Source organism: Plectropomus leopardus, chromosome 9 (genome assembly GCF_026936395.1).
Source record: "Plectropomus leopardus strain MGB_pleo_1.0 chromosome 9, ASM2693639v1, whole genome shotgun sequence".
Lineage (NCBI taxonomy): Eukaryota > Metazoa > Chordata > Actinopteri > Perciformes > Serranidae > Plectropomus > Plectropomus leopardus.
The window spans coordinates 31,018,717-31,042,335 of NC_142184.1; the positions used below are offsets into that span (position 1 = coordinate 31,018,717).

The window sequence follows — 23,619 nt, forward strand, 5'->3', positions numbered from 1 at the left end:
GCTAAGCGCATGGTGCTTTTAAAGGGCTGAATCACTCGTGCCTGGCTCAGAAGGTGATCGGGAGCACGAGACCAAATCCTACACACACACACACACACACTTCAGAGACCGACAAGACTGAGTGGATTAAGCCTTCTTATTTTGGAGATGGAGAGTTAATTAGTGTGTGTGTGTGTGTGTGTGTGTGTGTGTGTGTGTGTGTGTGAGAGAGAGAGAGAGACAGCTTACACTTGGTATGCTGCACCAGAGTGCAACTGACGGACAGAAGCACCAAATCATATCGTTTTCTTCAAAACACCTTCAATGACAAAACAGCATAAAAAATGTCTCTTAAGTGACAGAAAACTACAACAGTTTTTTAGCACAATCCAACAGTTGGAGCTGTGGCAGTGCATTGTACACTTCATCAAGGTAGTGGAACTGTAGTCATATATGTAAGTAACCTTTCCAAGCCCGATACCAACGGTTGCTTAGTGGCCCTACACGTCAAAAGATGACATGCTATGTACCCTCCTGCATCAGTTTAGGACAATCAGGGACAGCAGGTGAATTTGTGATCATTATGTGCATTGCAACTTTTCAATATATGCTTCCATTTGCACAGGAAAGTAAAGTTTCTGCTTGTTACATACATTCACTCTTTGGCAAAACACACTTCATTTTTAAGTTTATTACCTGAGAGTTAAGTAACAAAATTAAATGGTTAGATTAAGAAAAAAAGCGCCGTTACCAAAGTAATGTAACAACACGTGACAAACGTTAATAGAGTACATGCTACAGATAATAGTAATCTACATTGTTACTAAAAGAACTCAATTGATCTTTGGTTTCACATTGGACATGATCAGCGGGCTTTTGGACTAAAGTCCCGTGTTTGTTTGACCAATCCATCTACCACGATTTTATTGCTCTTTTCACTTTGTCACTTGTCTTCCTGCTTTGCTCCTGTCATAATTACTACAGCGACATAGAGTGTCATAGTTTGAAGCGTAGGGCCACTGACGATTCGTTTGATCCATCCATCTCTCCTCCGAGTTGCATAGGCTACTGTCACATCTTCAGTTAGCTAATAATTGCAAAATGCTAGTTAACTATCTAGCTAACTTATAGCTTCTTTATGAGGAGTTACTCTGATATTACATCAACAACACTAGCCAAATTTGCTTTCTCCTGCCACTTACAGTAGCACCTGATTACCAGAATTTGTGACAAAAAATGCTCTTCTCTTCTGAGTCAAAACTCAGTCAATTTCAACACACAGATGTGAGGGGCATTTTTCTAGATTCATACAATAAAAACAGGAATTGCTGATACCTGATTCAACATCATTTTTCAATGGAGTGCAACAAAGTTCCCCATGGATGATGTTTTCTGTAGGCTAAGCTACAACTGTGGTAAAATAACATTTATGATACTTACACATTTTGTTCAGCAAAATAATCTTCACAAATACACATCACCTTTTTTGAAGTCTAAGTGCAATCACCAGAAATAAAAAGCTGATGTTAGGCTATAAACGAATTACACTACAGATGCGTCACCACCACAGCGAGCCTGTAAAAGCATTGTTCGGCGCAGTTTGGCTTGATGACATTCTGTGGTCTCATTTAGACATTTGTAACCACCTTTTTTTTAAGACACATCAAACTTTTTAAGTTGAAAAGTGGAGTATTTCCTAGAACAAACATGAAAGTCTCTTCAACTAGTTTTAACCACAGACCTTGTATCAAGCATCTAACCAAAAACCCATTCAAAAAAATCCATTGACACTGAGACAAGGGAACGGGAGATGATGAAATGGTAAAGGTGGAGCGCACAGACTGGAAGACTTGGAGACCATGATGCATGTTTATTCAATTTCTCTGTAATAAAAAAGGCTAAAAGGAATATCCTCATCAAATATATATCCAAGCTATTTAGAAATATGACTCCAAACATATGAAGTAGTATATGAAATGTAATATTGCTGCATTATGATCCACTGGGGAAAGACTAACTGCATTAGTCCTGTTGTTACTGTCTAATCATCTCCTTCATCAGCTCATTGCCATTCTCCTCTACACTCCTCCACCTCTACCTCCATCCTTTAGTCTCTCTTCTTCTTCTTCATCTCAATTTCTCTCCCACTGTAGGTTTCAACAACTTATCATCCATCCTTTCTCTATTCTCTCTCTTTCTTCCTCTTCTTCCATTGTCCCTCCATATGACTCTGTGACATCAGGCAGCCTGCCAAGTCACTGTACACTTCAATTAGAGAAGAGACCTCAGCACACACACGGGTACACACAGACACACACAAAGTAACGGTCGCCTGTCTTTCAGCTGAATGCTTTGTGTGTTTCCCAGTGAAAACCAAAAGGCTGCAGAGAGACAGGCAGTGTGTGTGTGCATGTGTGTGTGTCTGTGTGCACTTGGTGCCGAGAGTGTGACTTTGATATCAGTCTTGGTAATCTAAGTCATTCTCTCCGCTGTATCCAGATACAATAGAAGCAGGAACACACACCCACACACACACGCACAGAGCAGATGGCTGAACAACACCAGCTCTGGTTGTGTCTTTGTCCCTCTCCATTCTCTCACTATCACCCTGTATATATTTTCTCTGTGGCTCTCTGCCGGTGTGTCTGCTTATCTCCTTGTGTGTCCGTCTTAACGCATGTTTATCTGTTTGTCTCTGTCCTCCCTGAGAAAAACTCACAGCCACTTTCCAAACTTTAAAAGCAAAAAAATGCCAAGAAGCCAGAAGCAGCTGAACAGACATATAGCCAAGCAATTCCATAAAAATATAACCTGGATATTTACATGTGTTCGGATCAACTGTAGTATAGGGAAGCAAAGTAAAAGGGTAAGAGAGACCTTAAAAGAGAAATGAGTGAAATGCAAAACCTGTGCACACTGTCACCTCACCGGTTCATCAATACATTTAATCTTCAACCAAAAGAAAATAAAAACATATCAGGGAATGCAACTTTTAAAGAATGTATCAAAATGTAATAATCTGAAAGTCAGACTATAGACAACACAGTCACACTGAATGCACTACATGACAAGCAATCTATGAAACACCGATCTGGTCAAAAGCTACACATTAGAGCTTTAGGTATGCAAGTAAGCATGAGTGAGGGTGAGAGAGCAAGTGTGTACATGGAGTGAAGGGTCATTGTCCTTGATTGCGGAGGCCACTCAAGACATTAGATAGTTCTCGCTGCAATCACAATGTTCACAAATGTCCGAATAGAAATCAGAAGAAATCAGGAAACTCCTGGAGAGCAGCCAATCAGTTTCAGAAACATCATCAAGGACAATACTTCGACTCTCTCTGACACTCGACCTTCTTATTGTCTTCTTCATTATGTCTCCTTGACCCCCACCAACTGTGAAGACATTTACTCTGCAATCAAAAAGTCAGTAAAACTTTGGTGAACAGTATAGTAACTGAGATGCACTGATGCATCTCTGAACAATGTGGTTGATAGATGATACCTATTTTTTGTTTGTTTGGTTTTTTGTGGTTGTTTATTTTGTTTTTGTTGTTATTTACTATCCCTTTTGTTCCAGGGAAACAAAGTAATCTTCATTAAGAAAAAAATCACTGTTTTGAATTTAACCAGCCCTTCATTACATGAGTTTACTGTGTCCTTTTGTCCTAAAGATGTCCCAAGGAAGATCTCCTTTTTGTCCCAAACATATTTTGGATTGTCCACAGGCAGACAACACACCTTTATTCTCAAGTCCCTTTAGCGCTCACAAAATCGATGTGAGAGTACAGAAAAACATCAGCCACTGCCACTGGTGAATGTCATGATATTTGCTGATAGGGTGATACTGATGTTTAGCCTTATGAATCTGTACATCCCTAAAAGGAACTCTTGCCCCGGTACCGTGTGTGTATTACGGTGCGTGTAAGTTCAACTCTCTCTCTCTCTATTGCTCTCCCTCTCATTAATACATGTGTTAACAGAGAGAAACTATAGGTTCTGAATTAAATAAGAGCTCATGAATCACATGACGACAAAGTGGAGGAGATATTACCTCTAAAGAAATAAAATGGTGCTTCTCTCTAGATCTGTACAGTGATAGCCGCTTTTTCATAGTTGTTTCATTTTACATGATTTTCACACCACATGAAGGCAGCAGTACACCATGTCAGAAAGCCTCGTGGGATGGTCAGATAGCAGAGTGACCAAAACACCACACATGAGTATATCTTTTGGAAGAATGGATGTTTTCAGGGAATATATGTCAAGAAGCGCTGGCGCTGTTCTGGAGGCTTTAAGTAAAACAGCACCATACTATGACATTTCATACATACTTTTCCTTTCATTTGTCACATGGCCTCTGATGTTCAACACATGGATGAATGGATGATTAACAAGCCCTACAATGGAGTTGCTTCTACCCTGATTGCACCATTTCATGAAAAAGAAATGCCATGAATGGTGTCGAACAACGTCAACGCATTTTCACACACATTTTCCTCACATAAAAACATCAGCGAATACACATAATTGTCGTGACAGACCCCATTGAGTGTGACGTGCGCCGTGTGTGTCTGATAAGACGACAGAAGGACAGTGTTTGTGCATCAGTGTATGGGTGTGTGTGTATTAATGGATAGACAGATGGGGCAGTCTAGAGGAACAGTTGATGAAGGCTTTACACTGCAGCTGGCCCTTTCTCCTCCCCTCTGTAGCAAACACACACTCAGAGATACAGGAAAAGGTCTGCTGGCACAGTTTGTGTATGTGTGTGTATTGGGCTGTTAGTGTGGCAGCTGCCCTGGCATCAGGTGGGCAGCTCTCATTCTACATGAAGAAAGCGCAGCTGCTGTAATATGTAAACACACACTGCTTCCTACACTAAACACAACACAAACTGATGAAGATGGTCCCTCTCACACACACAGGGAGTGTGATATTCCCTTTAATCATCAGTATCATCAGGAAGGATCAGTATCTCTCAGGGACGAATACACACATTTACACATGTGCATACAAACAAATGGAAAATGGACCCTCTGCAGTCCTATTACACACGTGCACAGTCTTTATCCTTTCCTGCATGTGCCCTCTAATCAGATGCGCATGTATACACACACACACACACACACACACACACGCACAAACACACGCCCACGCAAGGCTGCATCTTTCCTTGATGTGAAAGAGATTAACATAACAGGCACAAACACACACTGAAATGTTTTTCAGCCCTCTAATCAGACATAAACACACACACCCATCCAGGCAGCATCTTCCCCTTGATGTTAATACTGAGGATTGTCTCTCTCTCTCTCTCTCTCTCTCTCTCTCTCTCTCTCTCTCTCTCACTCACACACACAAAGTGAGTTGCATCTTTCCCCAAGTACAATGTACCATGGATTACAGCAAACCTGCACTCCCAGCAGCTACCCCCACCATGCCAGTTGTTCTCCAGATGCACGCCAGAAACTGAGACACATGTCCACCCATCACCTCCCCCTATCTGCGCAGACACATGTTGTGATGCGAGGTTAGCCAGCATGAATCAGGCCACTGGCACCTGACACCGGTCATCAGCACAACAGCTGTCTGGACACATCGCTGGCTGTTGCTGAGCGTCTGCATATGTGTCTGAATCTGTTGTTTGTCTCGACTTGTGGCTGCACAGTGGGATATTCTGACTCGGTGCCGGGACCGTTGCTATCTACAGGACATGGGTTAAGATGACCTACATTTCTGGAGACACTGGTTGCGTTCTTCTCGAGATTACAATTTGCTGTATTCATAGTATGGCCGAATGTGGATTACATCAGAGAGGGGGAAGCCCTTCATAAAAAGACAGTGGAGAAGACGAAAAAACGCAAAGTGGAAATATACTAATACTTGCACCAAATCTTTCATGCAGTGGAGTCCTTTTTTTAATTATTGTCAGCATTAATCAAAAAAACATTTACATAATGGAGTATCAGTGATCTTCTAACAAAGAAAAGGTGTTGCTGTTGTTGGCTTTAATTATGTGTGGTTTATATTTGATGTCTGCACCTGTCGCTCTTCACTTAACCAAATCCCTTGAGTGAAAGAGCATGTAGCATGTAGATTTGAACAAGTAATTTTATTTTATTTATAAATATTCAATGGATCAAATGGATCAGCATCTGAAGAGTTATGGCCCTTTACTCTCCGGTCTCAATGTTCTCACAAACCTCATCTCCAGTCCCAGCAGGTGGGGATTTCCCGAGAAACAATAAACCCGCTGTGCGCTACCTGACCAGCATCAAACGACAGACAAAGATAGCAACTAGCAGTTATTAAAAAGGCTGAGTATAGTTTTCTCAGGAGGAGGAGACCAAAATAGAGCTAAACAGAGAGGTTGCCAGAAAGACATGCAAACCCTTGTGTGACAGAGGTGTTTTGATAGAGTTGATAGCAAAACACTTTTTGTGTCTTCCAGACAGAAGTACTATCAAGTTACACAATTTACATGAACTCAACTCAATTATGTATAAATCCTATATCTAAATAATATGTAATAAGAATTGAGAGGAACATTGAGGAAGGCTTGCTAAATTAACCTGCAAACATTTTAAACCCCAAACCACCTTCAGATCAAAATGAAGCAAAGTTACCTGATTTACTGGCAGCAGCATTTAATGTGGAGCCTTGTAAACTTTGTTCTCCACAACAACAAAATGATGACATTAGAAGAGACTGAAACGCAATTTTTGGCAATAATAACTTCCAGGTAGAAAGCTTCTGCTTCACCTACATAAAAGCAAACATATCAGTCTTTGTCCCGTCTCTGAATTTGGATGTTTTTGCAGGTCCATGACTGCAGCGCAGGCAGAGCTCTTCATGGGTTCTTTTTTTCACTCTGTAGCACTGTAAAGTTTGAGTTGCGGGATGGAAAACTTATATGTCGATGTGGTTGGTCTGATCAGATCACCTAGACGGATGAGAGGAGCAGCTGCTACAGAGGGGGTGAATACAAACTTTTTGACTCAGTGCAATGGCAAAGTTTCACTTTCAATGTGCCTGGTGTTCTGCTGCTCCGTCTGTGCCCAGATTACATTCTGTGCTCTGGCAATGTACAACTGAACCACGCTCTTAATGAATGATCCAGCTCCAAAATATAAAATTATTTGCAGCAGCAAATGTTTTGATTGTGGCGGCCTGCCACAAATAAATAAATGTGTAGGAAAACCGTGACTTAGATATTGTGGCAGTAGATTTGGTTTATCAAAGATGCAAGCAAAGCAACACAGTACATAAAATAAGCACAACAAAAAAGTCAGATAGGTCTACCGCTGTGTAAAATTAAACATTAAACGTTACAGTTTAGGCTGATAATGACAACAGAAATAAACAAGTCTGCAAATTTCACATAGCTCTACAATTTAAATCCTTCACCTGTTGTCTTCCCAGAAGTTACTGTTGATGTTAGTGCAACATCATAGTGATTCGGTTATATGAAGTAACAATTTTTGCAAAGGTTTGTTCAAACCATGGATATTGGCTTTTTTTCTGATGAATATGCTCCATACATCTAACAGGCACATCCCTTCGTTTCCAAACTATCAATACCAAAGTCAGACTGTGTGAATTAAAGCCACCTCACAGTTGATAGGTTTAGCTGTGATCTTTCCTTTTGTCTCTCGACACTCACAAAGCCTTCCCACTTATCAAAGATTCATTAGCTCACTAATCCATCCATCTCGCTCTCCATGCACATCGTCCATCCATTAACATTGAGCCATATTCCTCCAGAGGGACTGCTGAGATAATGCCCTGCTCAAGGACACAGGGGGTAATACATATGAAGTGATAGCCCACTTGGGAATTGAACCCACAACCACAATAGCACATTAGCAGCGGCTGCCTCTAATAAGTGATGCAGAACAGTATCATATCAGCCTCCGTCCCAGAGGTGGCAGAGATCCTGCTGTTGTAATTCAGATCACTCTGCCAGCACTATAAAGGACTATTTCTGTATCACTCCATCCTCATCTGATGCCGTGCTGACTTTGAAAAAAAGGTTTCACTCTTTTTTCCCCCAGACGTACTGTCCATTTGTCTCCTCCTATAATAAGTAACACCTGGGGAATTCAGATGCAAATGAATCTAGGAGACATTTTAATGTGTGGAATTCAGTCTAAGGTATAGTCATTTTCACGCTAATGCATCCATTTCCTGCGTGCCAGTAAAAATGAAAGAAGTACTTTGATTTCCTCAAAAGAAAGCTATTTCCCATGTACTTCAAATGAAGATATTTTTTCAGATCAAATTTGTCAGAAATGTACTTAATATGTATATTGCCATGTATGACATTCATTTGAAGGTATTTAATTGCTCTAAATTGTGCTTTCTGTCCTGTGCACAGGTGATATCATGCAATGTAAGTTTTAAATATATTTTTGCTGGTTAAAGTTTGTCTAAGTATGCTACACTGTTCTGGCTGAAGCCCTGTCTATTGATTGTCCTTTGCTGCTCTGTATAGGCCAGCTGTCAGAAACACCCAATTGAGCTTCATTAAAACTGTGGTCTCCTAATGCACAGTGTTGTTAGAGTGAAAGTAAATGGCACTGGATCACTTTGCTCCAGTTACTTTCAACCCAGTGTCACATCAATACGTGCAATTGCTACGTGGGTCCACAGCTGAAATCATACAAGCTTCACATAACAGACCCTGTTTATACCTGGTATTAACATGCATTCTTGTGATGTTAACCGTCACACTTGTGTCTCTCACGCATCTCCAGCTGACCACGAGTGCAGATTTCAACACAGCTCACATCACTTACACTGGAGGATCAAAAAGCCCAGTGTACAGATATTACATCCACGTTCTTGCTAGCATTTTCACAAGTCAAATTAGTGGTTGTGTTGGTACAGCTGGAGATACCGCTGTCAGCAGAGTTATTCCCTCCAGAGGATAAAACAATGCCCAGCCACGCAATATTTCATCCAATTCATCTGATAAGGGCAAGTCCTAGAGCATTAGTGCAACGTCACCAAAACATCTACCACCTCTTGCATTGATGACATAATTCTTTTCAATAAAGCGTAAGGATGCATTAACATTCACGTGACAAACGATATGTGGTCAAATGCTTCCCAGACCACTGCGGCAATTGGCTTGAGTGATCGGTATCGCCTTGTTGTTCTTTTACAGTTGAATTTCGTGCCGTCCACTGGTAATTGGATCACTCCAGGTGCATGTTAATCCCATGTTTACACAGTTTTATACATTGAAATAACATGCAAGCTACATGGGTTTACTAGCATCCATGGTAATCATAGCTACAAAAAAAAGCATTTTCCACTGACAATCACATGGAGGTCTGCGATTTTTTTGTTTGTATATTTTCACAGAAAGACAGTTGGCGGTCACATGACATAGATGCAGGCCAATAGAAAAGAACAGGCCACAATAAAGGAGACATCTCACAATTTTAGAGGTGTTACTGTGAAACTTATACACAGACCAACATCACTATTTCACATTTTAATGTCAGACTGGGTTGTTACTTTGAATGACAATTACAAATGATGACTGAACTCTTAGCTTAAGACATTGCAAATAAGTGCAACAACTTTTTCAAATGAATCTCATCTTTAAAAACTTTCAGACAAAGATGCACACGATTATTATTCACAAGTGTCGTATCACTTTTGTACCTGTCTTACATGTCTTTGTATGCATTCATCTATCTCGCTTCCTCTCTTTGTCCCTCTGTGTCCCTCTCTCAGGAAAGGCTTGACAGAGATAGCACTTTTTTCCCAGGCTGACGTACACTAATGTACTAATGGATAGAGGAGATAAGGAGAATGAGAGAGAGGAGAGAAGGGCAGTACGCCCCACACACACATAGATGAGGCAGAAAATTCTCTGGGGAGGCAGATTTGTGGGCATGTAGCCCACCTCAGTTGGGAGAGAGGGAGCTGAAGGTGACATATGAGAGAGAGTGAGAACGAGCAGAGGGGACGAGAGGGAGGGTTGTGGACAGGAAAACTATAGGACCAGAAGGGAGGGAGTGAGAATAGGAGGATAATTCAGTCAAACATTAGCACCGCTCATAGCACTAATATTGTCTTTAAAAGATTTACACACTGGTCCAACCTCAACAGGCCCACACAATATATATATACAATGTGCATGCCAAACTCCAGTTTCAGTAACCCATCCACACTCACTAAGGGCAGACGCTCCAGGAATAAATGACACCACTAACACACACACAAACGGCTTCACAAAAGCCTGTTGTGTATTCTGAGAAACTAATAGGACATTATTCCACTAACTTCTACTTAATGGGATAAAGATGGAATTAGTGTGCTCAGGTGTTGCGCTCATCTGCTCATTATGAGTTTGCATTGGAGAGAAGAGGAGCTATAGTCGGCACACACTTGCACACAAACAGGGAAACAGACAGCAGCCCGACCAAGGATTATCAATCATCTCTACCAGCCTGGTGTTTTTGCCATTTAACCAGGCTGAGCAGCCGATGCGCCGCTTCAATCATCGTCTGCCAGTCTAAATGCTAGTGCTAATTAGCATTCACATGCTAAATTACCTCCCATCCCATGTTTCCTGATTAGGCTTAATCATTCTGACAGCTAGTTTTACTGCTAAGCTCGCAGAGCCAATACACGCACGGCCATCTCAAACTCCAGGAAGAGATCCAAGGGCCTCTCATTCGCTGGATACTGAGATTTGCAGAGCTGGAATCCTGCTAAGTATACTGCTTAGACCAGCAGCTCCAAGCTGGAGTGTGGTGCCCGTCCAGTCGGTCACAGGAATCAATTTACGTAGATGCAAGATGATTATAAAATTCAAGTTGTTTTCACTGGCTTGTCTCTAAACACACTGCTCCTTCTGTAAAATATTGGTTAGTTTGCCTTTAAAAGTTATTGAAATCAAATCAGAACAAAAAACCTTGCATCCTTCTGAAATGTAGTGAAGCAGGAATATAAAGCAACATACTCAAGGAAGGTGGAAATCCTTCAATTCCCCCTCATTTCAAAATTGTGTTTTTTTTTAATCTATGTCCCTTAAAATGTCTGACCTTGACTACACTGACTTGTATTTGTGTAAAGTCTATCACTTGAAAGATGTTTTGACATTGCTCTAATGAAGACGATGATGATGACTGAGCAGTTTCCTAAAATCTGAGATTCAAAGCTTCAGGTAAACTAGATTAGGTACGTCACTAATAGGACAGACAGTTTCTGTCTAATACGGGAAAGACATGTGGATGGGGGAATAAACTTCAACACAACACCGTCTGTATCGCTGAATCTTTCTGTTGTTTCTGTAACACTAATGACAATGCTAGCCATCTAGCATCTGGTCAACCTACCATCAGCAGGGCTGGAGAAAGCGGAACGCGAAAAGGAAACCTAGCTTAGATCTGTTTCCAGCCCCTTTATAGAGTTTTTTTTAACTATTAAGTGGGAAAAAAACATGTTAAGTATTACTTTAAACTGTGCCTGGAGGAGGACTTAAAGTACAAGCATTTCAAAATGGTGCTTATGCACAGAACTTGCATGTATGTGCTGATACTTGCAAACTGAGAGAATGCAAGCAGGTTATTTATATGAGTTTATAATTTGTTGATGCTCTACTGCATCGCTTAATAAAGTCTTATAATACATACTGCTTATTCTATACCTACATAGCTGATGAAGGCGTATGGGAGCGAGGGAGGCACAGTACAGAACAGGGGCAGTATATGTCACTGCTGTCACCAAGGAGCTGAAGAGAACACATGACGCATGTTGCCAAAAAGTGAATTAGATAATCTCCGAGTGGGAGAGATGTACGATCAAAAGAGCAGGGTCGGCGAACTTCTGGTCCACCTCGCTGCCTCCAAGATGCCCTGAAGTCTAACCAGTCTCACTTGTCTCCATGTCTCAAAGCAGCGGAGTGCCAGTGTTACGTCAATCAAGCGGGGTTGGCACAGTTACCTCAGTAGCGCTGCTCCAATCGCTCCTGTCACTCAGGCTATCTTCCAAGATAGAAAGGAAAGGGAAAAGTAATTGGATTTGCTGCTAGCAGGGAAATGATGAAATGACATGAAACCCCCCCGCCCCCCCTTCGCCCGCCACACACACATCCACATTCACACACCTTATACACCGCTGAGTAAACCCCTCTCTCTCTGTCTTTCTCTCTTTCTCTGCCTGTCTTGCTTGCCTTTTTTTTATTTCTTAAATCTGGAAATACTTCAGGCTGTTGAGAGTTTCTTTTCATCTCGCCTGATGTGGCGAGAGCGCCTTGTTCTCCCAGGTAGACAAAAGAGGAGACGAAATGAGGGGAATAAAAGGATTTCCAGGTTTTTACCGAGATCTGAAGAGGGTTTTTTAAGGATGTTTCTGGCAAACGGCACAGAAGGCGGCCCATGGTGCAATTCCATGCTGTTTAAAGCCATCAGTCCCCCACCTACACCTTGTCCCCCTACAAAGTGATGCACTGTGGTATTAAAAGAAAATGTAATCATGTTTGACTTTGAAGCACTGAGCAAAGAACAACAATACCTAATGCACACATATGCTGCTGCTGGCAGGCATGAGACTGGTGGCTTCTGACAAGGAGAGAGGCAGCCTGCTCTGTCGTCATACTGTGTGACAAGGCTGCATCCTGTATCCAACAAACAATTCCCTACACACAATACACACTCTGCATGTACATCTTTTATCTAGCATTAGACACCCTTCATCTCATGTCTTCCATCTCGCAACCCTGAGTCTTGTAACACACATTCTAGTTTGTCCTTCAGCTTTCAGTACTGTCATAATCCTTTATCTTTTATTCTGAACTCTACATCTAACAAGTAATGGTGTCCCCATGACAACCATGTTGTGGAAATATGTTGTCAAATATGTTGTGGAACATATTTGATAAGGCCTCAGTTGTGTTGTACACAACTGTTGTTGATGTCAGTGTGACATCACAGAGACGTTTACTTGGACAGATGTTGAATTTTGGTTGAAATGAAAATCGGGTTGATGATACTGTAATGTCTAAAGACATTTTTCACATTGTTTGGCTGTTACAACAACTAACAAAATATCAACAATATCTGCTGTCAGCATTCTATGTTAAATTGACGTTGGCACTAGATGTATTGACCCTTCACCCAACATCACAATCAGTTTTTTCATAGAGTGGTCAATTATGAGATTTGGCTTCCATAACACATCATCTCTCAGACTAGTAGAAAGAATGTTCAAAAATACACATCCAAGGTGATTATTTTTTATTTCAGAATTCAGTTCTGGAGATGTATGCAAAAGGTCCGTATTTAATTAGATAATGAATCATTGGCATACTTAAACTTTCTTAGAACTTGCAAACGGTCTCAATATAAGTAATGATCTGGAAAAGTTTCATATTTATATCTTTTTTCATACTCTGAGCCAGAAATCTCCACTTCAGATGCACTTAGATACATCAGATTTTCCAGTTTTACTCCTATCTTCATATTGTAAGGTTTTTACAGAGGTGTTGGTGCATTAATCCTTCATAGCCTGATTGATATAACATTTCAAGTTTTCATCACGAAAAACATCCATTCTGTGTTGTCTTAACATAAAGTTAGACTAAACATCATGTACGAGAAGAAATAACACATTATCTTACAAATTGACCCCATAAGCAACACACAAGGTTTTGCTCAAGGGTTTTGCTGCCTCTGGTATGGCTAATAACTCACAGTGGCTATTCTTAGCACATTTATTATATAGTAGACAATCATTTTCAATAAAATCAAAAATCAGTGTCCACTTATTGGGCTTTTTTCTGGAGCTTCTTCACTTCTGCTTCCAAGCTCCAGAAAGACCTTTCATGCTAAATACATGATCACTAGCCCATGACTGTCACAAGTTATTCCAGCGACCGCTGTTCAGCATAGAATATATAGTCTCTCTATAAACCACAAGACCGCCGACAAAACTATGTTCCTGACATCTGATGCTGAAAACAAGTCCCATTGAATGCAACATAATTTACCACATCCCACATCCTGCAAACTAGTTTTCATCATGTACAGTAGTCTATGTGTTGGACAGTGTATATGCATTGTAATACTTGCTTAAGTTTAGGGTTGTAACTAACTTAACTTAACTTAACTTTTAATTATTTTTTGCGAGTATAGCAGATTAAATCTGTTGATTCATTCCTTAATGATGTTTTATCAATGAAATGCCTGTGACAATTTCCTCTATTCAAGGTGGCATCTACAATTTACTTGTTTTGTCTGACAAACACTAAACTGAAACAATTAGCCAATTATCAGTATAAAATACTTGCTGATTCATTTTCTATGGATCAAACTAATATCAATTCATTGTTCCAGCTCTACTCATATCCTACATCAGGCTGGTCTCATGTACTGTTCATATGTATACCCACTTATCTATGTAATTTATCTCTCCTAAATGTGACTAGCCATGACAATTTTCCTAAACCTAACCTAACTGGGAGGGGCGCTCATTTGATATCACATGAACAATTGTATGTGCTTTTTCAAAATATATCATATAAATCGTTGTATGAGAATACCTTGCCTGCATCCACATCCTGACATGTGTCCTAAGTTGCATGCTGTACAATCTACATTAAAAGCATGGGATCTCTAATTTTCAGATTACCATTTCAAAATTAGTCTATATTTTAACATGGGTTCTTAATCAGCTGTTCTGCACTGTGCCAAGTAACATCAATAAAGACTGTAAGAAGAATTTACCAATAAAGTGTCAGAATTGCAGTCTACGAGGGCAAATTACACATGAATGGTCAGAACCTGTAAAGAAAGAAAGCCACACAAACTCAGCAGTATTGGATATGTTAGGTGGGTATTTCACACATATTTGCTGTGTGCTTAGTCAGTGGGGACATTCTGATTAGTCATGCTGATGAAGAGCAGCACAGATATTACCCTGGCTTACGTCACAGCTCTCGCCTTCTGTCTCACACACACACACTGACAAAGACACCATCACTTATCCAATGGACTGCCTGGGTTTAAGATTTACACTAACGATTATATATTCATAGATCAATCGATACAGGCAGTCTAGCAGCCGAGACATGTCCGTGCAGACAGACACACATTCAGCAACAGTCACATTGTAGGAAAACCTACTGAGCGTGCGCGTGTGCACACATCAATACGCTGCAGCATTACATTTCATTAGGCCAAGGAGCACAGCTTAACTCTCAATGAATAGCAATAAAAGTGCACAGCCTGTAACCATCTCTCTCCATCTGCCTCCGCCTCACTCTCTTCTTCTCCTTCCTAATCCCAGTGCTTCCTCCCTCCAAATTCTGTTTGGTGCGAATCTAACTCATCTAACAGTTGTCCAATTTACTTGGAAAGACCTCATTTAAAGCTAAAACAAATCACATCCTGAGTCAGTAGAAAGACTTAGCGGGCACCGACAAATGTAAAAGCCTCATACATTGGCTATATGTGTAATCACTGCTGATTTATTGTAATTGGCGTCCCGTCTCGCCACCACACCCCCTGCTCATACAGATGGCTGCATGTTACTGCTGCATCTGCATTGATCTGTGTGAGGACACTGGCAGCTTCCACCTCCATATTCACCTTCCTCCCTCCATCCCCGAGCACAGGAAGACATGCCGGCTGAGGGGAAATGGGATTCCGATCAGCGGGATATCATCCAGGATCTGCTGACCCCACACGCTCAACAAACCCACACAAATCATCCGTCTGCACACACACACACGCACAGACACAGAACAGGGGTCAGGCACAAGGACTAGTGGGCTCGGTTTCAGTCGACTTAGCAAAACACCAGAGACAGGAAGCTGTGTAAGGAGGCATGTGTGTGTGTGTGTGTGTGTGTGTGTGTGTGTGTGTGTGCCAGTGTGTGTTGTGCGCATTATCATCGCCTATATAAAAGCAGTTGACAGCAGCATTACTGCAACAGACATCCCAGAGACTACAGTAACACACAGGCCTAATGCTTAAACTGTCAAACATGTAAAAAACTGAAGCAGCTTAATATTTCAAATGCATCTGGCTTTAATAGAATGTGACAGAAAGTATGATGTACTTCCAAACAAAGACATCACCGACTGAAACAAAAAAAATAAGCACCTACAAAATGACTGTTGACTTGAAAGTTTTCTGTTCATAAAAGTTTCACTAAAATGTCAAATTCAAATGCTGCTGACAGTGAAATATGGCTGTGACTTCTTTGGTGTTTATTTTGTATGATGTATGGATTTATGCAATTATTTTTATTCTCAGGTGATTTGTTTTATTCTGTTTCCAGAGTATTGGTGACACGGACACACTCATATAGAGACGTCCTGCTGAGGATAAAAGTGTGGGAAAAAAAAGAGAAAATAACACAGAAGCAGCTCAGTCGGATCTCAGATGAAGGAGCAGCTGATTGGCACACACACTGTGCGGTCCACTCAACATGGGTACACACACATACTGTGAACCCACATCCACATACACACACACACACACAAAGGGACTGCATGGTGTGTGTATTGTGAACATGATCTGAAATTACTGCTTGCCTGTGACTGAGGATGGATTTCGAGGTTCCCTTTGCATGCACACAAACAGACACACGTAGAAAACATGACTTGTTTCACCTCAGGAGACACATAAGAAATCATCTTCACCCACCTTATAGCCACTCAGATACACTCCCTGGCTCTTGACAAAGCTGTGACTAGACCACCAAACAACGCTCAGCAAGATAAAAACCCACACAGCTTCAGTTTGTCAAACAGCACAATCTCTACACATCAGCGCACAAACACACACTACCTAAATAACTTGCTTGAATGTGTCTTATTTGGTATCTTACTATGAGGAAGGAATCACTGTCTACATGTGCGTCCTTCACATAAGTTGAGAATTGTTCATTCGATCTGCTTTACATTTGGGAGGAGTATTGCTGGGGATCCAGAGATGTGCAGTGTCAAATTGGGTAGGGTTTGGACATGCACCATGTTCAGTATTAATGTGCAGCTATGGGGACTTCAGGGCTCTGCTGATTGAGTTCACTTTTGCAGCTGAATGATGGATTTACTAATGTTGAATGATGATACCCAGTGGTGTAGTGAAGGGTAAACCAAGGTATCTATGGGTATACCCACTTCTTTTTCTGGCCGTTTTCTGTATATCCACCTATCAGCCAAAAAGTTGGAATATACAGGACGGTATACCAGACCCCTTCTTGCTAACCTACCCAGCTATTTAATAGTACACCGACCTCATCAACTACTGATACAACAATCGTGATAACACTCTGCCATTGCAACTTGAACTGTGTTAGTTTGCGATAGTCAACTAACTTGGGAAAAAAACAACTTATAACTTTACTGCAGGAAAAATACCACCTATTAAACACGTTATCCACTTTATAACTGTGAAGGTTATATGAAAGCAAGCGACTGATACGACTACTTAGACATTAAGCAGGTACCGCACTAGTCTTTAAAAAGCAATGAAAAACAATTTTAAAACAAACACACATAAAATGCCATGAAAGATGCACATACACAAGTCTTTACTTTTATACGTGTGAGGACATTCAAGTACATAATGCATTCCCTTACCCTAAGCTTAACTATCATATTTGAATGCCAGACCTCAACCTCAACTAAATCTAGTTCTAACCTGAACTGTAAAACCAAGTCTGAACCCTCAAACAGGCATCTGGAGGTCTGTCCGAGGCCGAGGACCAGCCAAAATATCCTCACCTCAAAAAAAAATGTCCTCACTCTCAAGGTCTAAAATGCAGATTGGTTGTCACAAAGATAGCTGTACAAGTACACACACACACACTCATATTCACATCTGGTGTCTGCAATGATATTTCTGATGACAAAACCATTTGTCAGCAATGCCAAAACCAATGACCGTTGAAAATACATCATGAAATGACACAAAATTGCTTCAAAGTGAAAATGGTTTTCTATTGAGCATGGAACACACACACACACACACACACACGTACGTTCACATTGTTGTACTCTGGCAGGAGCATTTGAATCCCCATTTTAGTCACATTTTATTAGTTTGATGTCAGTTATCGCCGTAATTTATCTCTGAAATTGTTCACAAAGTGTAAGAAACATCTAATGACAAAAACCAGAACACACAGAACGAAATAACACCACTGTCACTGTCAGAAAAACAGAATTGTCCCTTTATCTATGATATCTTATTCACACTTGATATACTGTCATATACTGTCATATACTGGCCAAACGGGACTTAATTTTTTAAAATTGTGCCTGTTTGAGGAGTTTGTAATCCTTAACTCCCAGTTAAAATATTGAGTCATAAATTTCAGGAGTTTTACGATTTTTACAACACAACAGCAATACTGCTTCTGCTTTAAAGGGCAATCTGAGTACACAATCACAATCACACATATTCCAGGATGCCTACCTTCTTCATGCGTCCGCTACGGGTGCCGGTGAACGCCACAGTGTGTCCGCGATAGTCGTAGGCTGCCACAGAGGTCATGCCATCGTCCTTGTCCACGTAAAGTGGGATGCCTTCAATGGCGGTGGTGCCCCCTAAAGGCTGGTTGAAGTCCTGGCCGCAGAAGTTATCATCTATCTGCAGTGGCTGGGGGTTTTCGGAGGGGAGATAGAAAAAGAGAAAGCCATTAACTCAAGCGTTAACACTTTTTAAATCCCTTTTCTCGTTAAACTAACATTAATTCTTAAAGAAGGAGGAGGCTTTCGATCTCCATGGCACTTAGTAGACGTTTTATGGTGCTGGAGCGAAGCCAAGCTGCTGCAGATTTAGCGAGAAATGGTGTGAAATTAATGGGCGTCACTGGAAAAATTAACTTTCCTCAACTCCCTTTTGTTTCTTTAACTTTTTTGAAAACTGGAAGAAAAGAGGAGGCAAAGATATTTTGCTTTCATTAAGGTCAAAAAGCACAATCTAAACAGTGTACACTTTCAGCTAGTGTGATTAATGCCTTCCTCTGTATTACAGCCTTTGATTATTTCATAGTACATGATGTCAAACCAAGCAATTAAGCATCTCAGCATGGTCTGAATGGATGAACAGTTGCTTGCTAATGTTTTAAACATTGATTTCTTTGTATACAGCTTTGGCAATGTAGTTTCTAATAAGAGACAAGCCAATACGGTGAGTAAATCAAATGGAGCTGGAATAAACACGGAGGGGAGGGAGAGCACACGGCCAGGACACTGGAGGAGATGACAGAGACATGACAGGAAGTAAATTATAGGTCAGATTAGCATATCATAATCAAAGTGTCTCGTAGAGGCACATCGCCACGCTGATATGTTGATATGCCATGCTTGATTTATGAACGTGTGTGTGTGTGTGTGTGTGGTTGTGTGTATAATAGGCATGTCATTAAAAGCATGTGATAGCTGTGCTCACATCAGGAGGTGTGTAACGTGGACATGTGTAACAGAGATAATCGACTGCATCTAAATTACTGTGGCGACCTCACACACACGTATGCACACTACACACGCATACCAAGAAGCACACAAGGAAATACACAACGTCAAGTCCAAACAGCTCTCAAAGGAGATTTAACAGCTGTACACACACACACACACACACACACACACACACACACACACACACTCAATGTACACACACAAAAAAACATGCATATACATAAGTCAGTTTCCGATAGTCTTGTAGTACTTGGGTTTGCGTTTTTACTCTTTTCTTGTCTCTGTCTGCAAAGAGGATTTAGGATTTTATTTCAAGACTGTCCAAAAAAAAAAAATCACTGCGAGGTTATCACTAAATTGCCTGTGCAAAAAAGAAAGTGTTGAATAAAGATGGTTACATTGATTTCACTTCCTTAGTGTTTGTATTTGTTTGCTCATAGAAAACAAAGGAAAATCCCTACACATGGAATTCACCTCTGCAGTACCTTTTGATTATTTTTTCAAGACATTTCCTAAATAGAACACGATGATCATGAAATTTACAGGTGTTCAAGGAAGGTTACAAACAAGCAAACTGAACTTTATGGCTCATTTCATACCGCGATGTTTGAACTAGCGCAGAAGTTGCAGCTACATTTGGTGAACAGTGTAAAAATAAAACATTACACATATGTAAACACAATTAAAACAGATCTATGAATAATTCATTGCCATTGAGACCATTAAGTAGTAGGAATAAAATTTAAATAATTAAGATCACCAAGCAAGAATTAATAAGACACATGACTTAAAACCATCAAAAAAGTCAAAACAAAAATGAATCAAAGAATAATTAAAACCAATAATAATGAATTACAGTTTAAATCTCTTCATTGTGCTGATGTTTTCAGCTATTTTTAGTCTCTTCAGTTGACATTTGAGTGACATGCCTGACCCAAGACATGTTTTATTCATTACATCTATTTATATTGCACTTTTCTTCACTGATACAATGACTTTTCCACCTCAGCCGGCCTCATTTGCTATTATTTTTGAGTGCAAACTGAACGTGTACATTAAAATGGGTGGACGGAAACACCCTTACTATGAGATCTCACGTACAGACACAAATGAAAAAATACAAGAAAAAAAAATCAAATTCAAAAGAACACACACACAAGCACACATACGAGAACGTTAGAGCGTCCCACACTACAAAATTAACATGCCAGCTCTCCTTTGTTCATTACAAGACGTATCATCTCCACAGAGACTAATCAATCACCCCCTTCCCTCCAAAACAGCAAACCTGTCAGGGAATGTGTGTGTTTCGCAGGTTAAAAAAGAAATTGCATACAATCCTGTGGCATTCATTGGGACTCATGCTGTAGAATTCGCCTAAATTTCTCTGATTTTGTTTTTCTTAACTGTCTTTTGACAGAAAAGAATAAGAGAAGTCAACTCAAGATGCACCAAACAATCTTTAACCACCCAAATCGGCTCTTACCCAGGCGTGCTGAAAGATGAATTCCACATGATCATATATTGGAGGCAGTGGCTAATTGTTATGAGCATAGGTATCTCCCCTAAGCACAATGCTGTATAAGAGCAGGTGTTGCTATGTTCAAATAGTACTGGCACATGCTCAAGAGTTGGAGAGATGCCAGCAAACACAAAAAGGCTGTAAAAAATAACTTCAGCAGGAGTGAAAACAAATTACTGGTAAATAAATACTGTAAACATGGGAATTTGTTGAGTGTCAGTTCTGGTGTTACAGAAAAATCAAATGGCAAAACACTTGTGATACTGTAAATGCCATGTCAGCAGAGGGCAAGAGCATCTAAGAGCAGTGTGTAAGTCATCGAGTAACTGAACGCACAAAAGTCATCCAAGGGTAACCAACAATATTTCTATAGCCCACAAAGTTAAATAATCAAATAATTCTAATTATTCTAAAACTATTCTAAAAATGATACTGAAGTGTTTTTTTTAAATAATTTTTATGTTAAATTAAAAACCTTGTTTTATGTTTCCTTGCATTGGACAATTTGTGGATGATGAAAACAAGATGTTTTTTTCTTATCTTAGTGAGAGTACCCTCCTACAATCCAATTGCCAGAATAAATGTAGACAGTTTCTTTAAACCACAGACATGTTATATATGTTATGTAGTGAATACGCTGAAACTTTGTTTCTTTACGATTCAGCAATGCTATGAATAATGTGTGTTTAGGTTAAAACCCATACACCACTTGGCTATGGTTACAGAGATCATATTTTAGCTTAAAATGCCTGGTTTTGGGGGCACTATCCCAACTGGAAACACAATGATGTCTTGTTAAAAGTAAATAAATGAATAAATAACACTTTTTGTGACACTATCCCAGGTGGAAAAACAGCAACAGGTGCCTAAAAAACACCTGTGTTTGGTGGCAGTAATTTCCTAAAAACAGTTATTAAAGTAGTCTGCAGGCCTGCAGGCTGGCATCTCGACTACATGTCACAGCATCCAACTTTACTCACCCTTCGTATAAAGTTAGCTCATACTATGTCCCTTTAAGGAACAATATCAAACGTACAAATATAAAGTGTCTGTATTTTGCAGAAACATAAAAATGCCAGCATTTTCCTCTGGTGATTGGGCTTGCTTTTTTTTTTTTTTTATACATAAGAGCCAAAATAACATTCAACATTGCTGAATACTACAAATCTATGAATAACAGCAAAATAATTGCGAATTTTGGATATGAGCAAAAATAAGGGGGAAATCAGTTGATATATCACTCCTGTATGAGACCCATTGTCTCCCTGCTGCTTTCAAGGGCAGCCAGCCATAAACACAGCAAAGTTTAACTTCAATCAGCAAAGACACAAAGTGAGTGAAAAAAGGGAGAGAGACACCACATACACACAGCGCTTTAGCTTCTGTATGATTTACATAAACATGTTCTCAATTTTGGAACTGTTTTGGGAGTAATTTGCGAGGAAAAAAGGAGGACAAAGGTAGAAAAAAGAACAGTGAGTCGACAAAAGGAAGGCAAGTGAAGTGATGCAGGAGAGATGGAGACAGATATGAGGAGGAGGGAATACAAATGTCGAAATCAAGAGGGGGAGAGGAGGAAGTGGAGAGATGGCCATGGCTCAGTGAGAGTATGAACCCTGGTCTTGGGTCCCTGCCATGCAGATTCCCTTGTTTCCTCTGATAAAGACAGAGCAGAACCAGACCTTCATTCATTTCTTTCCCTCATTTCCTGCCTATTTCTTTATCTTCTTTGCTTCCATCCCAGTCTCTCCTCCTGCTAATCCTGTTTTTCTTTTCTGTTCTTTTTTGCTTCTCTGTCTCTACGTATTTCTCCTCTTTCTTTTTTCTTCTTTCAAGGTTCACAGGGACGGGCCAGTGGGAAATCATGTCCGCCCCCAGGGTCACTCTTTTTATTTTCTGCTTTTACATGCCTGCAGACCATCTTTCTTTCCTTCCTCCCTTTTTATCCTTCCTTAAAGAGTGTTATCAGGATGAGGATCCTACATAACTAACCGCTGTTGCACAGATCTTTTCATCAAGCTGAGGATACATACATGGCAAAATAAGTAAGATCTACATGGCATTTTAGCATATATTTGTCTCAAAAATCCACTTGCAATCCATGCACCCTAAAAGACAGCCATGCGATCCTCTGTGTCCAACTCAGAAGTTTTAAGTAACATGACCGGAATGCAAAATTGTTTATTATAGTGGCTCATAATTACATCATTCAGCCTGGATTTATTTATGCCGACGCCTCGCACTTGTAAACTAATCTGCATTCCCAGTGTCTGTCAAGCTTGCACACACAGAAGTGAGATCGCCATCTCCGCAGCGCTGTTGCCAGCATGCTGAGGACGCTAATGGTTTGTTATGTTTAGCCTGACTTGCATCATTACCATAGAGTCAACAGCTCAGATTGAGGCACAGTGGAGCGTTCAGTCGACGTGTTTTCACCGCAGACAAATGTGGCCTCACACAGACCTGACATCTGCTAGCTGTTGTGTGCCTTGTAGACATGTAATTCCTACAGTCTGCCTGCTCCATCATTCCTCTACTTGTTGAGGAGACACCGACGCTTTTTCCGACGCCAATGCACAAGTGACTAAAGAGCCTAATTTAAAAAAATAGACTAGCATCATTCGATCACCCTGTGTTTACTCTTATGCCGGGGACTGCAGATGGGT

The 23,619-nt window shown here is 40.4% G+C and overlaps 1 protein-coding gene across 2 annotated transcripts in view; it reads right to left on the reverse strand.

The window, feature by feature from the left end:
- Positions 1–23,619, reverse strand: part of LOC121946885 (plexin-A1-like) — a 377,140-nt gene that overhangs the window by 240,011 nt on the left and 113,510 nt on the right. For both annotated transcript variants that reach the window (XM_088082491.1, XM_088082493.1), the window contains exon 6: positions 18,428–18,610. In XM_088082491.1, the coding sequence (XP_087938617.1) occupies positions 18,428–18,610 (183 nt within the window). The remainder of the gene's footprint in view (positions 1–18,427; positions 18,611–23,619) is intronic.